The 14,922-nt window shown below is 41.9% G+C and overlaps 1 protein-coding gene and 1 long non-coding RNA gene across 7 annotated transcripts; one reads left to right on the top strand and one right to left on the bottom strand.

Moving 5' to 3' along the window:
• Positions 1-1,224: 1,224 nt before the first annotated feature.
• On the bottom strand, positions 1,225-12,982 carry Pps (protein partner of snf). 6 transcript variants are annotated; one of them, XM_076426262.1, is made up of 17 exons: positions 12,533-12,982; positions 12,224-12,342; positions 12,023-12,159; positions 11,691-11,951; positions 11,343-11,614; positions 11,104-11,263; positions 10,707-11,003; positions 9,888-10,619; positions 9,495-9,818; positions 9,236-9,400; positions 9,041-9,165; positions 8,559-8,929; positions 7,971-8,371; positions 7,363-7,890; positions 7,071-7,216; positions 4,027-6,936; positions 1,225-3,060 (listed from the first exon to the last, which is right to left on the bottom strand). In XM_076426262.1, the coding sequence occupies exons 3-17, from the start codon at positions 12,147-12,149 to the stop codon at positions 2,110-2,112; spliced, it is 7,770 nt and encodes a 2,589-aa protein (XP_076282377.1). In that variant the 5' UTR covers positions 12,150-12,159; positions 12,224-12,342; positions 12,533-12,982; the 3' UTR covers positions 1,225-2,109. The 6 variants fall into 6 exon arrangements, with proteins under 6 accessions (XP_076282377.1, XP_076282375.1, XP_076282376.1 ...); XM_076426260.1 differs by having other exon boundaries at positions 12,224-12,982; XM_076426261.1 differs by lacking the exon at positions 12,224-12,342.
• Positions 3,349-5,978, top strand: LOC143209946 (uncharacterized). Its single transcript, XR_013009164.1, has 2 exons — positions 3,349-3,738; positions 3,846-5,978. It is a non-coding gene; the product is annotated as an uncharacterized LOC143209946 (long non-coding RNA).
• Positions 12,983-14,922: the final 1,940 nt, after the last annotated feature.

Below are 14,922 nucleotides of genomic sequence, written 5' to 3'. Positions count from 1 at the left end.
AGCATATACGTATAACTATTAATGTAGGTATTGTTACAGAATACTCCATATATACTTTGTTAATGAAATTTTTTACAGCCTTTGGAATGTTAGTCTTCCTACATAAGATCTGTATTTCAAAATATCATACTGAAACATATAATTCGTATTAAAGTGACCTACATATGCGTGTACATTGAAATTAACATTTGAGGTTGTCGAACGCAATGTAGAGATCGACACAACGAATCGAGTGTACTATATTACGGGTTCTAACAATTGAAAATATGTGTTAATATTGATAATGTAACTGTAGAAGTGACGTTCTCGGTTATAAAGGCAACGGTCGATACAGTCGTGCGACGATATAAAGGCATTGTTAACGCGGTAGGCGCTAACAGTAACGATAAAGAAAATAATGTATCGTACTAATAATAATTAATGAAAACAACACGGATAACGCTGATAATGATACGATTACGCGTCTACAGTGAATTGCTAATTATATGTATATAATGTACGCATCTCGCTCATTATTCGGAAACTTGTACAAAAATGAAATTTAATAAATTTTCATTCGTATAAAATGAGTTTTAACACCGTGTACGCCTACACATACATACATATATATATGTATACAAATAGAGTGTTTCGGCGGTAATTGAATAAAGACTTGGTTTTTTGAAAATACATATAATGAAGTATGAATCGATAAGGGGATGGTTCTATTCCTTCAAACGCCTTCCTCAGAAATATACGTCCCTTATTAAACTTCCACGTGCTCGTATGAATGTATTACGTTCGAGTTGCAGTTTTCATAGCAGGACTCCGTGATACAAAGGTAGACTGTCGATTGACGATGGTCGATAATTATTCGTCGCAACATTTCGGATCATGTATCTCGAGGCTCACTATATCTTACGTATGCGTGTACAAGGAAGCAGGCGAACAGTGGTTGCCTTATCGTTGATAAAGCTCGAACGGTTTGATTCGGAAGGAAAATCAAGCAGGAGGAAATCGGGGCTCATCGGAGGAGAGGATAGCGTAAAATCGACGTGAACGATGCGACATTAGTAGTGGTGTACGTCTTATGTATATATACCTATATATTGGATATATATATATATATGTACATGTATATACATACATATATATATGTATTTACAGATACATACAAAATCGTGCGTTAACCACGAAGCGCAGTGTAAATGATCAGGACGTACGTATACAAATATCAGAAGCGAATACGAAACAAGAATCGAAATTTATTGTTTGGTCTTTCGTCGATCAGAAATTCCGTTTAAGCTGAAGGAATAAACATTGTTCGTATTGTCGTCATACTTGCAGTGGCAGCGACTTGCGCGTCGAGGACTCGAAGATTCTACGCGTCCTTTGCATAAACGTTGAAAACAATTTTTTTCGTACGTGGACAAATAGTGTGGTTGATTGCAGGCAACTCGGGGAATCGTTCGGGCGTTTGCTCACGTGTCGCTAAACAGTAATTGCAGCGCATTGTGGAAGTTCTCGTCGCTGAAAATCGATTTTCATATGGTTGACCAACAAATGAAAAAATGAGCGTTCGGTTGAAACTGGTTGCTCTTGTGTGGATCCTTACATCTAATTTATATATATACACTGACGACATGAACGCGTGAGGTGCATGCGCCACCGTCTTACATAATCTTCTTCTTTGTTAGCCTTTCGATTTTTGAACAATATATTACAGACTTTATGAGGAGGCTATGTACACGTAGCGCGGTAGGCTCGACGTATGATATTAAAAGCGTTCGTTTGCGCCGCTTTGGTATTTACAAGTGACGTTTCTCGAGTCGTCGATAGAGCTTTCCTCTTACGATGCACCAACCCGATTTTTGTATATCGGTATAACAGCATACGCAAAAAATACAAAGTTTGCTTCTCATTGCTTATTAGTAGGAAGTATTTTGGAACGATACCGATGTCGATCGAACTCCGATTCCGGTGATCGATGAAAAACGTCTATGCAATAAAGTCGATGGTTGATTTTGCAATCCATCTTCGTGTATGGCGCTGCTGCTGTTGATGATATTGTACAAGTTTTCGAGTTCTTTTTTATGCTGAAGGAAAGTTCTCGCACGTCCACTAGTGTAACTAATCGACCGAATCGGAGGGGCCTTGACCCCAGCGTGACTTCATTCTGGATGCTTTACTCGAAGGGCAAGAAGAAACGACACTCTCTTCGCTCAATTTTCTTTTCACGCTCAGCACGATACCACTTTTTGGAACGAATTTAGAGCGGGATGATGGTGTCATTCTTGCAGCGTTAGTGTCTACGTTCGGTGGCGTGGATGGAAATGGTGGGAAATCCTCATCTTCGAGGCCAGGAGGTTTCGGCTGTTCAGGAGCCAAATTGCGTTTGAAAGGTTCCGGGTAAGAGCTCTTGTACGCGGTTGGTTCGCGAGTAGGGTCTCCGCTCGCGGTTAAACTAACCGAGGAGATTGGCATCATCGTCGGTGCAGGAGGTCCTATTATAGTTGGAAGAGTTGGAGTTGTGGATAAAACTGGTTGCGTGGTATGTTCGGTTGTCTGATTTCCTGAAACCATTGAATTTGCGGTCGCGGTTGCACTTGCAGCGGCTGCGACAGCGGCTAATTCCTCCTCCGCTTTCTTAATTAAATCCAAGTCGCTCAAGGAACTTAGGGTACTCTTGCTTTCTTTCTCTTTCGAAACGGAATCTTTATGAATAATCGTTTCGAGCGGAGGCTTGTCCGAACTGGATTTATTCGATCCACCGACCGTGATTTTTGCGGGCGATGCCGAGGAATACTTTTCTGAGTTTTGATATATGGACGAGTTGACGGCAGTTAAAAATGTGGCGCTCGGTTTCGATGGTAGATACGGATCTACTTTGGAGTTTTCTTGCCGCTTTACGTTTGCTAGAATTTCTTGCAAATTTGGTGGTATCGTTATATTTGATACTTTGTCGAGAATCGGTTGTGCGAATTTTGATATACCAGGCGGCGGTGGTGTGAACGATCTTGTATCCGGAGGGCTGTAAGCTTCATCGCATTCGTCGCTAATCGGTGGATCTAGCCCTAAGCCCTGAAACGAACAAAAATAATAAACATTATTATTATCTGATCATGATTCGCAATTCCCGAGTTGAATGAAACGAGTCTAACTATAAACGGCAGTAATATGATTGCAACCCATACGCTTATGACTGAAGCGTTTTTCCCTTTAAGTAATCTTTTTCTTTTCGCGCTATAATGCATAAATGTATGTGTTTATATATACGCATGTATATAGAAACGTACCTTGGCACACACATACAAAAATGAATAATATGCTTGTGCGCGTACGCGCCATACAATAGTATTATTATTTGCTTCTAAAAACATATGTGCACGTATGTATACATGTATCTACATATGTGTATATACACTTAAATAGTGAGAGGGGGAAGGGGAGTATAGGGAAAGAGTAAAATATTTGTAAATAGACGCGTTTGTGAGAATTGAAGAACAGCGAGAGCGCAAGTATCGGCCATTTTCCGTAATCAATGAAACACAACGACTGCCCGAATGGTTTGGGATACGCAATTCTTTTACCTTACCGTAAAGACAGAACTGCTGTGATGACATGTATAGTCCTACCTGATTCGACTCGACCGAGCGAATCGGTACACCCAAAGAAAAAGAGAATCCTCGAGACAGGAAAGGAATGGAGCTACCAACAGATTTTTACTTCTTGTCTGGTTTTGCACGAGTTCACGTTTCGGTAAGAATGTTTCACGCTTATTTGACGAAAACGAAAATGTTTTCGCGTACAGTAAGCAACGCGATAACGTGATACATTAAAGAAATACGATTTGTTATATTTGTTAGACAGAGAAGAGAAAAAGGAAACTGTTGTTTCGTAACAAGTTTCGAAGCAAGAATCTAAAGCAGCTCGAGGATAGGAACTGGATACCATAGGTAAATCGAAATCAATTTTATTTACAACAGGGCAATAGGAAAAACAATAACAATCGATTTCGTAAAAAATAAATCTTGTTAAAATTCTCACCGGCAAAGTAGACGTTGATTCACCGAGAAACGACGAGCTAATGCTTTGAATTTGTTGCTTCTGTTCTTCGATTTGTCGATTTAGCTCCTCCATTTTTCGTTGAAGTTCGTTTGAATTTTTACTGGAAGAAATAATACCGTTATCGATCGACGACCCATCGATTCCAATCGTTATCGATGGCAAAGCAGAGGCGGTTGCGCAAGTGGTCGAAGCGGTTCGCAAATCACGATCGGATTGCTCTTCGTCCATCTGACCGGGGCTGTAAGGCTCGTCGCCGTCGTCGTCGATCGGCGCTTTACCAGGCGAGGAAGTAAGGTCTATCTTGGATGAGAGTTCTGGAACGATTTTGCATATAGCCGCAGTGTCGAGTATCGTGCTTCTCGGCATCCCTATATGCGCTTTGTTTAGAGTGTCGAGAGTGGTTTGGGTGACGGTATGTTGCTGCTGCTGTGGTTGCTTCTCCTTTGCGGTGGCGATCGTGCTCTTCTGATAGATGCTACCTACCGTTACTGCAATGGGAGAAGAGGACGAGGCGGCAATCGGCGAGGTTGCTGTTGCCGTAATCGCGACCGTACCCGCAATCGCCGTGCTCACGTTCGAACTGCATACTTTGTCTTTCGAAATGCCAATCAACGGCGGAGTATAGCTTCGGTCCGAATCTTTTTTCGGCATCTTGATCGGTACGGTTGACGAGGTGACGCCGACGAACCGCTTCCTCTTGTTACGAACGATAATTCCTAGCAAAAGGTGTGGTCTATGCTCTTCGAAACCGGGGCCGTTCAAGGGCAACAAAACCTGGGGTATCGTGCTTTGACTCGAAAACGGCATTATGTAGAAATCCTTGATGTTCTTCGAGACATTGCCAACTACTCCAAGTCGACTTCTGCTGTTCAGATAACTGTACAACGTTATGTAGGGAATCTTTTCTTCGTCGTTGGCGGCGGTAAGACGGATCACAAGGATTTCTTTCGAACCGGTCTTTTTCATTTTCGAGATATAATCCCAAACGGTTTCATGACTGATTCTACCAACAACGTCCACCGTATCCGGCAAGTCGTCCATCAAATCTTTCGCGTGACCACTAACCTCTTGCGCGGTAATAAAAAATTTAGCAACATCCACCATATTGACGAAACCTCTCCATACCGTTTGCCAACCCCCTTTCGACGCGTCCCTATCGGCGGTGCTCGAAAGGGATTCTTGTTCTCTGTCCCTGTCCAGATCGTCGTTGATGTCCGGGGTCTTTATCGTGACGGTTGAGGTTGGTTCTCTGTCCGATACGTCGGAGTCATTCCCGTCGATCGTGTTAGTGGTGGCCTCATCCTCTATATGACGCCACAGACGATCTTCAATCGATTTTTCGGACGAAGATCCACCGGCCAATCCGATCGAATCCTCTTTCTTCTCCGTGTCTCTCTTCTTCTCGTCCTCTCGTTTATCGAGCTCCTTCGATTCGCAGTATACGAATCCACTGGTACCGCTGCGAGTCTTTAGATTATTATCGCAGCTGCCAAGGCCGCTACCGCCACCACCACCGACGCTACTTCTATGTCGTTCTCCCCTTTCCCTCTCCTTATCTTTATCCTTTAGCTTGCTTCTCTCCTTGCTTCCTTTCTCCCGAACTTTTGTCTTGTCGCGATCTCTAGTCCTCGATCGATCACGATCTTTCTCCTTGTCGCGATCCCTCTCTTTCTCACGTTTGCTCTCCTTCTCTCGTGACTTTCTTTCTTTGCTTTTCTCCCTGGTCTTGCTACGTTCTCTGTCGTCTTTACCGTGTTTGTGTCTGCCTCTGCTCGTACTTCTGTCGCGTTTGCCGACTCCTTTCGAACGACTGCTGTCTCTCTCTCGCCCCCGTCTCTCTTCCTTATCTTTCACCTTGTCCTTCTCCCGACTCCTCTCTTTCTCCTTCTCTTTCCGTCTTTTCTCGTCGAAAGTCTTCGACTTTTTAGCATCTTCCTTCACCCTTGACCGCTCCTCGTCGTTCATTCTTTCGATCTCTTTCTCCGAGTCGTCCACCGTTGATGTTATACTGTCCGCGCTATTCAATGCCGTAACAATATCTTGGACCGGAGTTTTCGGATCGACATGATCGATGCCGCCGTCGTTCTCAATTATTTGTTCGCCTTTGTGTGTTTTCACGACGATAGACTTTGCTTGTGCCATCAAATCCAACTCGTTCTTTTTAATCATCTCCAATTGGTGCTTCGTCTCCTTCTCTCGCCATTCGGCCAACTCCTGACTGGCCATTTCATCAGGACTTAGTCTTACCACCGCATCAGGAGTTAACGATCTGTCGGCTATTTTTCGAAACAACGTTAAGTTTTTCGTATCTTTTATATTAAACACGAGACTTCTGTATTTGGCTTTGTACTTTGCTCCGGTATCTTTGAAATATTTGTACATCTCCAACTCGATGTTGAAAGCTAGATCGCCAATCTCGTCGTCGCTTAGCTTCAAATCCTCCGTCTCTTTTATACGACTCGACAATAACTCTGTCAATGTTCTTCTTATGTTCAGCCTAATTGGTTCGGGTTCAGGCTTTCTCGGTGGACTCGGTTTTACCTGTAATTTCGATTGGACGGCCAGTTGCTTTACCTCTTGTCTTTTCACAGGTGGTGTCTGTTTGGGCGTCGTTACGCTTTGCTGTTTCACCTGCACCGGGGTGCTGGATTTGATGGTTGTCGTTTTCAACACGAAAGGGCTTTTGTTCGATTGGGCGAGTACCGTTTGCTTCAATTGTATCGGTTTTGTGTTCGTCGTTTGAATTTGTTGTTGCTGTTGCCCTGCAGAAATTACCGTAAATTTTTTATTTCCCGTCGTTATTATCATTTGCTTCGAACCTGGTATTTTGGTATACGTCATCTTCGGAAGATTTGCTCCCTTTCCAGAAGTTAACAGCGTAGATTTCCCCTTAAACGAAATTTTTTGATTATGTTATTTTGTCAACAAGTTACTTTAGCGTATCATCAATGACAAAAGATCAAAGAATTTTATAGTAAATTATAATACAGTATACTATATGATAGAATAATTTGAATACGTACTGTTTTACCAGGCATTTGTTGCGTATGAATCGTTGCAATTGGTTTTCCTATTTGCAACGGACCGACATTATTCGACCCTACAACTTCGAATGTAGGATTCTCTTTTAACCATGTACGCAAGTTTGATCTTGTTGGTGCGTCGACACCTGAAATATTCACAATTTGTATTGAATGTGAGAAACGATGGAAACAATGATTAGTATACAATAGAAAGGATTGTGTAAAACGATGAGCCCGAATGCCCATTATTTTACGAACGTGTTGCTCATTATTCTGAACGTTGTTTACTCACCGCTCAACACTTTTCCGGTTTTTCTTTCGAAAACGATCACCCTACTTTCAGATTTCGCCTTGGCAGAAACGTCCAACGGTAGCGGCCTTGTTCCCTTTGGGCTTGCTGTTGATCCTGTCGATGCTGGCTTGTCTTTGGTGAGAGTTTCTTGTGCGTGTGCGAGTATACAAGTGTCGGAGCAATAAATGCTAGAATTCCTTGCTTCTTTTTTACAAACAACGCATTGCATGCTGCTGCTGCTACTGCTGTTGTCATTGCCAGTACCATTACCGTTGCCGGAATATTGGACGTCACTATAATCGGAACTAGAAGGGATTGGGGTTGCGATTTCTCCAACAACCGATGCCTGATTAACGGCTGAAAGATTCTTTAGAGCGATAGTGTTGTCTGTCGTAGCACCCGACAGAACGCGTTGCTTTCCAATTAAACCTGGCGTATTCGTGTTCGTTTTCGTTTTCAATTCTTCCTCCTTTTTCTTCGAACAATTTGGACAAACCCATTCTATTCCTTTCTCTTCCATTTGTTGACCTAGCAGGAAATAAATATAAATAATTTTGCTAAACGTGTGCTGAAAGTTGCAAACCGTATTGTTTACTTTTCAACCTTACCCATAGCTTTACTAACGTGCACGCACTTTCCATGGAACCAATCTTCACACACGTCGCAACAAATCATGAAACGATTGTTATGTGGTCGTTTGCATATACACCAGAGCCTGTCAGGATCGTCTTCCGAATCCGAATTATCCTCTTCCTCCTCCTCCTCTTCGTCCTCCTGTTCTTCCTCCGCCTCTTCTTCGTCTTCCTCAACTGTTCCAATTTGTTTTTGTAACTCATCCTCCTCTTCCTCTTCATCACCGGCAATCTGATCCATTTCTTCCTCATCAACTACCTCTTCGTCGTCTTCTTCCATTAGATCTTCGTTTACAATCTCTTCATCTTGATCTATAATGTTCGTGGGTGTTTCGTTTTTCAGAATTTGCAATGATCTTTGCGGTACCGTTTGCAAACTGTAAATATTGCAAACGTATATGTATATATAGATATATATATGTATGTGTAGTATATATATATATATGTGTATATACATGCGTGTATACACGTCGGACGGAACATTTTTAATCGATTCATCTATACTAAACATTGCACGCGTACGATAGTTGCCCATGTAATTGGTTAGCTCGGTCGGACACTTACCTAAACTTTTCTGCCGATTTTACTGATTCTAACAGCTTTTGAGCAGGTTCGACTTTAGCTTGCAACCGTTTGCTTCTAGTGGCTGGCGCCTCGATAGGAGGTAACGTAATTACTCGGCCTCCGCGAATTATTTGAATTGGCTCCTTCTCGTCTTTTGTTGATTTCTTTACCGATTCTCGAGTCGCGCTAGCCATTGTTGTAGTTACCATGGCTGCAGTACCTGCTGTGCTTGTCACCGCCGCTGTCGTTAGAGTATCTGAAGGTTTCACTGTTTCTTGATCGGATGCGAGCAACGACGGTGCAAGCGTACTATTCGATGGTAACGATTCGGACGTTACGCCTCCTCCTCCTTGTTCGACGAGCGCACCACCCTACAGTATTGTTATCAAGAAGAAAAGAGAAAGAGATCGAAATTAAAACTTTTCAACTAGAAAACAGTCAAAATGAATACAATGTTTCGAAAAATTGAAATATTCAAGTACATGTTCGCCCAAATCGACTCCAAGTTCTTCTTGCAACATCAATGCTTCTGCAAGTAAGTCCTCTTCGTGTTGACTGGCTTCCATTTCTAATGTAGCCAGTAAATGTTCCCCACCTGCTATGCTACCTGTAAAATGTTGACAAATCGATGCGCATAGAGAATGGCTTGTTTTCAAGAATTCTGTTTCGAAATCTACCTGAATCTAAAGGAGTCTGCAACTCTTCTGACCCATTAGTCTTCAACTCCGATTTCGATTCGTTCTCGTTGCTTTCTATCAGAGAATCACGATTTTCCCGTTTTTCCAAGGGCGGATGAGATTCTGAATGCGTTATTCGCTCGACTGGCGTAGAAACGACGAGACCTTTTGACACGATATTGAGTGAACGATTAAACAATCTGTAGAATCGTCGTAAGAATATGTATATAGTATCTGGATGCGAAAAGATAAAGCAAACCTGTACGATTGGATGTGGGGGATGAGGATGACGACGACGACGATGATGACGACGACGAAGACGACGACGACGCAGTTGCCGGAACTGATGCCGGAGTTGCTGATGTAAACGAATTAGCAATTCCTGTGGTGGTAGTGTTTGTGACTGGTGTTACAGAAATTAATGACGTTACTACGTTCTCCTGAATTTTTGCATCGCCGTTCGTACCGACTCGACGAATAATATCGGGCGTCGAGAAAAGCGCAGGGCCTAGACTGTCCACCATATATGCCGGTGACTTCCGACTTTCTTTCTTTGGATGTTTTTTCGAACCTGGAACGAAATCTTTAATCGAAAATACTGAAGTATATAGACTTGAAGCAGCTAGTATATTACACGGTCTTATCAACTAACCGTCCAAAATTTTAGACTCTACAGCTTTTCCAGATTCAATCTCAGTTTTTCCGATCATCTCGAAACTATCGGACTTCCTTTTCTCCTTTTTCACGTCGCATGACTTTGCTTTCGAGATATTAACAGGCGTAGACACTTTTACTGCCTGTTGTGGTGGTGGTTGTGGTTGTTGTTGCGGCGACTGCTGTTGTTGTGGTTGTTGTTGCGGCGACTGCTGTTGTTGTGGTTGCTGCTGTGTATGCGACGTTTGACTCTGACTCAAGATAAGTTGCTGTGTAGAAGAAACCTGTGGCACTGTACCCTTGATCTGACTGACCGGTACGCTCGAAGTTATAGCTTTAGCGGTTATGGGCACTTGAACCAATTTTCCATCTTTAGTTGCAAAAATTTTGGTTCCTGTTTGGCCCACAAATTTTCCCTTGGGAAATACTAATTGTTTCTTCGGGTCCATACTCTTCAGGTCGTTCGACTTGACGAGTACTTGTTTCTGCACAAAAGTCACTTTTTGATTGTTCTTTCCTTGACCTGGTTTTGTAAGAATCATATCGCCTTTAATCATATTGGCACTGATCAAATTGGCTTTCACTTGATTCGTAGTTTGTAATGGCTTTTCGAATGGTAACGAGGTGTTCTCGTTCGCAGTAACTGTAGATGATTCGACGCGTGGCGATTCTTCCTTTTTCCTACCAATTGTAGTTTTAAACTGTCTTTTACCTCTAACAAGAGGAAATCCTAACAAACAGAAAAAAAGAGTCTCAATGTATGGAAGGAATTCTTAAATTGTATTAATATTGTATTATTATTGTGCTGTTATCTTACCAGATCTTTCGTCTTTCTCCGGGCTCTTCATAGCATTTACCGCTGCAGCCATTTCCATGTCCAACCTACGGACTTGCTCTATATCCATTTGTTTATTCGACCCTCTCCTACGAGTAGCCGCCATACTACCACCTCTGGTAGTAAGACCTTTTCTACCTCCCCTAGCTCTGATGCCGCCTCTTCTGGGACCACGAGGTCCAAAATCAGAATCGTTGTCCGATGGAGGTTCCGAGTCGGACGATTCAATGGACGACGACGTGGGTTCTTCCTCCTCCTCGTCGTTCGACCTCCCCTGCTCTGATAAAGCAAACAAAATGATCGGTCATCGATTGAAATCGGATGTACAATGCGTTTTCGATTTGAAATAATATCGCTGTTAAACAGATCGCATAATTACGTCTTCCTATTCCTTGATGCAATGCCCCTGTTAAATTTCTAGTCGACGAATGTCCAATAGACTTAGGTGTACTTGTTATACTCGGAGACGGTCTTGCATTGTTGCACGTCGTAACAGAAGTCGGTTGAATATTCTTCCGTGGACGACCTACAGGTTTACTCTGAAAGAGGAATCAAATATCATGTTACCGGTGAGAAACAACGCTTACACTCATATCTTATGCTTTACAGGATACTCACAGTTTTCACGATACCCTTTCCCTTCGTTGTTGCCGTCGCTGTCGCTGTTACTGCCCCTTCTCTGTCGACAATGGATGACATTGCATTTGATGTTCCCTGACTAGGAGAAACTTGATGCTCATATTGTAAATTATCGCCAGGCGTTGGCGATTCGGTAGTAGGTAAAGGATCTCGTGGTTTCGGATCGGAAGGCGATAATCTACTTGTATAGCAATGATCTAGTTCAACGCTATACCGTATAGAGTTTTGTTGCTCTTCTACTGTTAGCATATCTATAAAATACAAGTTTATTATATGAGGTACATACTAATATGACCAATTACATAGACACACAAGAGTAATGCTTACCAAGCATCGCTGTGACATTCTCTCCAAGAATTTGTTTCGCTTCTTCGCTCTGTAGAGCTGTCTCTAATCTTTCTAGTTGTTCAGAATCCATCTCCATGAAAGGATCGACCAAACTAGTCGCGTCGGTAGTAACACCACCAGAATTTACGTTAGTGGTAGTAAAAGTTGGAGGATCTACAGTTAGAGTTATATCGCCGTTTTCTGTGTCTGTTTCAGCTTGTCCAAGTCTAACCACGCTAACATTAGCATTGGATTGATTCGCTGTAAATACATGCAACTGTGTAATGTTAGAGATCGTTGAAAATATAAATGAAACAGGAAATGAAACTTACCAATTAAACTTTGCAATGTTTCTTGATCAACAGATATTGTACCATCGTCATTGACAACTATGATCAAAGTGTCATCTTTTTTGTCCGATCCACTTTCCTGTGGCTCAATAACGTACGAACTGGACATTTTTCTTAAGCTAAACAAATATAATAGTACAAGTTTTCAAACGAGAAGGTAGAAAGAAGAGTAAGTATCCATACCTAAATCCCAAAAACAATTATGCCTGCAAGGAGAAAATGCTATAAATTCCCCGAGAGATAGAAAATCATTTCTCATGGACATGATAACGCCATACGAGTATAGGAAAATGGTAAATACTCTAGGTAATTAACAAAACATATAGTTATGTGAAAAATATGGTTATAGTACAATAAAAAGCAACTAAATAGAACTGTACGCATCAAGTTTTGTTCCAAGTAGTTTTCAGAAAAACTAGAAGCGTGATAGAACAACGAAACGCAAAAACGTGTTGCATCCAATTGTGTAGTTCACGTTTATCGCAGTATTACCTATTGTGTAGGTATAGGATCGTGAAGACGTTAACGATCGTAAACACTATGCGAGTTGTTAAAGATGCATGGTTACATTAATGTCGGTCGATTGGTCGATAGTAAGATGATTAAGTACACAACACTTCTCGCGTAGCACACTTTGTGAGAAACATAACGATCACGGTCAAGTAAACAGTACCGCCAAGAAGAGAAAAGTCGCCATTTTGTTTGACTCAGCCAAGTAATGTTTCCCGAAAGTTTTCGCTCACCCGTCGTTGTTTCCGTTGTTAGAAAGCTACTCGTACGGAACTGTATTCTTATAAAACTTGTTCCGCGGAATCTTCATGAAAACGACATATATCGCGAAAGAGGTAAATTTTCTTTAAGGATGCATCATGTAACGAATGCACTTGCTCCTTTGTGCACACACTGAGACGCTGCGCGAACTCGTTGCGCAACAGCAAGAAGAACCAGCAAAGCGATAGGCGATAGGCGCTACACGCGCTAAACCACTGAACGTATTTAGGATGTTGTGTCTGTGTATTGTGTTGTGTCGTGCCCAGTTGTAAATTGTAACCGGCACGGCGATAAGCGTTATAGAGAATTATTGTAAATTAATAATAAGTGTAATGTAACATTCGTATATTAATAATATTATTGTCAATGAATTAAATAAACACGATCATTTCAATATTTTCCTCAATAGTTTATTAATAGCATCCTACTCTATTTGGATTGTGTCGTGCCCAGTTGTAAATTGTAACCGGCACGGCAATAATTGTTATAGAGAATTAGCTTATTAGCTCCTATTATAACTTGCAATTGATAAATAATTTTGATATAAAAATTTTATTGTGCTCTATTTTGAATTTACACTGCGAATCGAATGTCTCGTTTCGATCGATCACCGTGAAAGTATAATCATCGAATATACATATTAATATGCATGTTATACCCGATTAAACACTTACGATAACGGAGTTAATTAATTATACATATATGACGCGACGCGTCAGGGCGATTGTATGCAGTACACATATAGGTACCTACATACATGTTCATATACATGCATACATGCATACATGCACACATACAGTATAGTCGACTCATTAACCGACTCTTACATTTTCCACATATACATACAATACATATTACATATATACGTGCATATATATATGTGTGTTTACAAACTGTGTAGCTGTGTATATGAATCTACAGAATTGATCGCGTCTCGATCATACTAATATAATATTTAGAACTGGACTGCGGATCTTTATGCAAAATAAAATATGTTTGCATTGACCCCAAGTAGCCACGTACGTCCCTAAAACGTACGGTTCACGTCCAAACGTCCTACGTCCATTCTGCGTACGTTTTAGGGACGTACGTGGCTACTTGGGAAAGACACAAGAGTGAAATAAAAATTTCTTCTTTCAATTATCTACGTTGATGTTTTTAAATCTTTTTAATATGTCCACTGCTTACCCATTTTTGTCATAAATGCATAAAATCCGCAGTCTATTTATAACATTGTGTTGATTATCGTGCATCAATTGGAAGCAATATGTGTGAAGAACAGAATAACGAATGTAAGCGCGCAATAATTAAGTACATATATAGATGGTACCAGAGAGGATATCCTCTCTGACACTAAATACGTACAAAGATCAGATATGATCAGATACCGCGCGATGCGCGATACATCGTGCGCAATGTTCCTACATATGTACCCAGACAAACAGGCGCGCCTTGAGCCAAGCCTGCCTAGGGCAGAAACGGGCAGAATATTGTCCAAGCTACGCTCGGAGCTGCTCAAGGCCGGATTGGCTCAATTTTGGACGACCTCCTGCCGGCGCATATGCCGCACCTGTGCCGGCCGTAGGACCAGGTATTTGGACATGGGCAGAACGAATGCACAATGCCGGCCGCTGGACCCTGAATCTGCCTTTGTTTAAGAGGGCAGCACGGTCGTACTAATGTGGTGAATGCTGTTCAAAAATCGGTATTTCGAATTGTCAGTAAAAAGGACGAGTGCTGTATATTTGGTACAATAAATGTTTACTTCGCCGATATCTCCCACATTAGTGCGAGCTACCCTCACTGACCCTCACCCATCTCACCTGCCTACACGCCTCACCGGCGGTGCTGCCCTGTAAAACGACATTCGCCAGCCCATAGACATAATAATAATATAATAATAAATAATATAATAATAATAGTGTATATTATTATTTATATGTCTATGCGCCAGCCACATCAGTGCGACGGTGCTGCCATTCGGCATTCGCCACATCAGTGAGACCGTGCTGCCCTCTGAAAGAAAGGCAGATTCAGGGTCCAGCGGCCGGTATTGTGCCTTCGTTCTGCCCATTGTCCAAATACCTGGTTCTACGGCCGGCACAGGCACG

Source organism: Lasioglossum baleicum, chromosome 6 (assembly GCF_051020765.1).
Source record: "Lasioglossum baleicum chromosome 6, iyLasBale1, whole genome shotgun sequence".
Lineage (NCBI taxonomy): Eukaryota > Metazoa > Arthropoda > Insecta > Hymenoptera > Halictidae > Lasioglossum > Lasioglossum baleicum.
Note: the sequence above shows the minus strand (reverse complement) of the source record. Positions and strands in the feature narration are given on the sequence as shown.

Excerpts from the sequence above, each read along its gene's own strand:
- Pps (XM_076426259.1), bottom strand. The coding sequence starts at position 12,149 with ATGTCCAGTTCGTACGTTATTGAGCCACAGGAAAGTGGATCGGACAAA. Across the intron at positions 9,819-9,887 it reads AGAGTCTAAAATTTTGGACG|ATTTCGTTCCAGGTTCGAAA; the intron begins GTTAGTTGATAA and ends TTTCGATTAAAG. Across the intron at positions 3,061-4,026 it reads AATCAACGTCTACTTTGCCG|GGCTTAGGGCTAGATCCACC; the intron begins GTGAGAATTTTA and ends TGTTCGTTTCAG.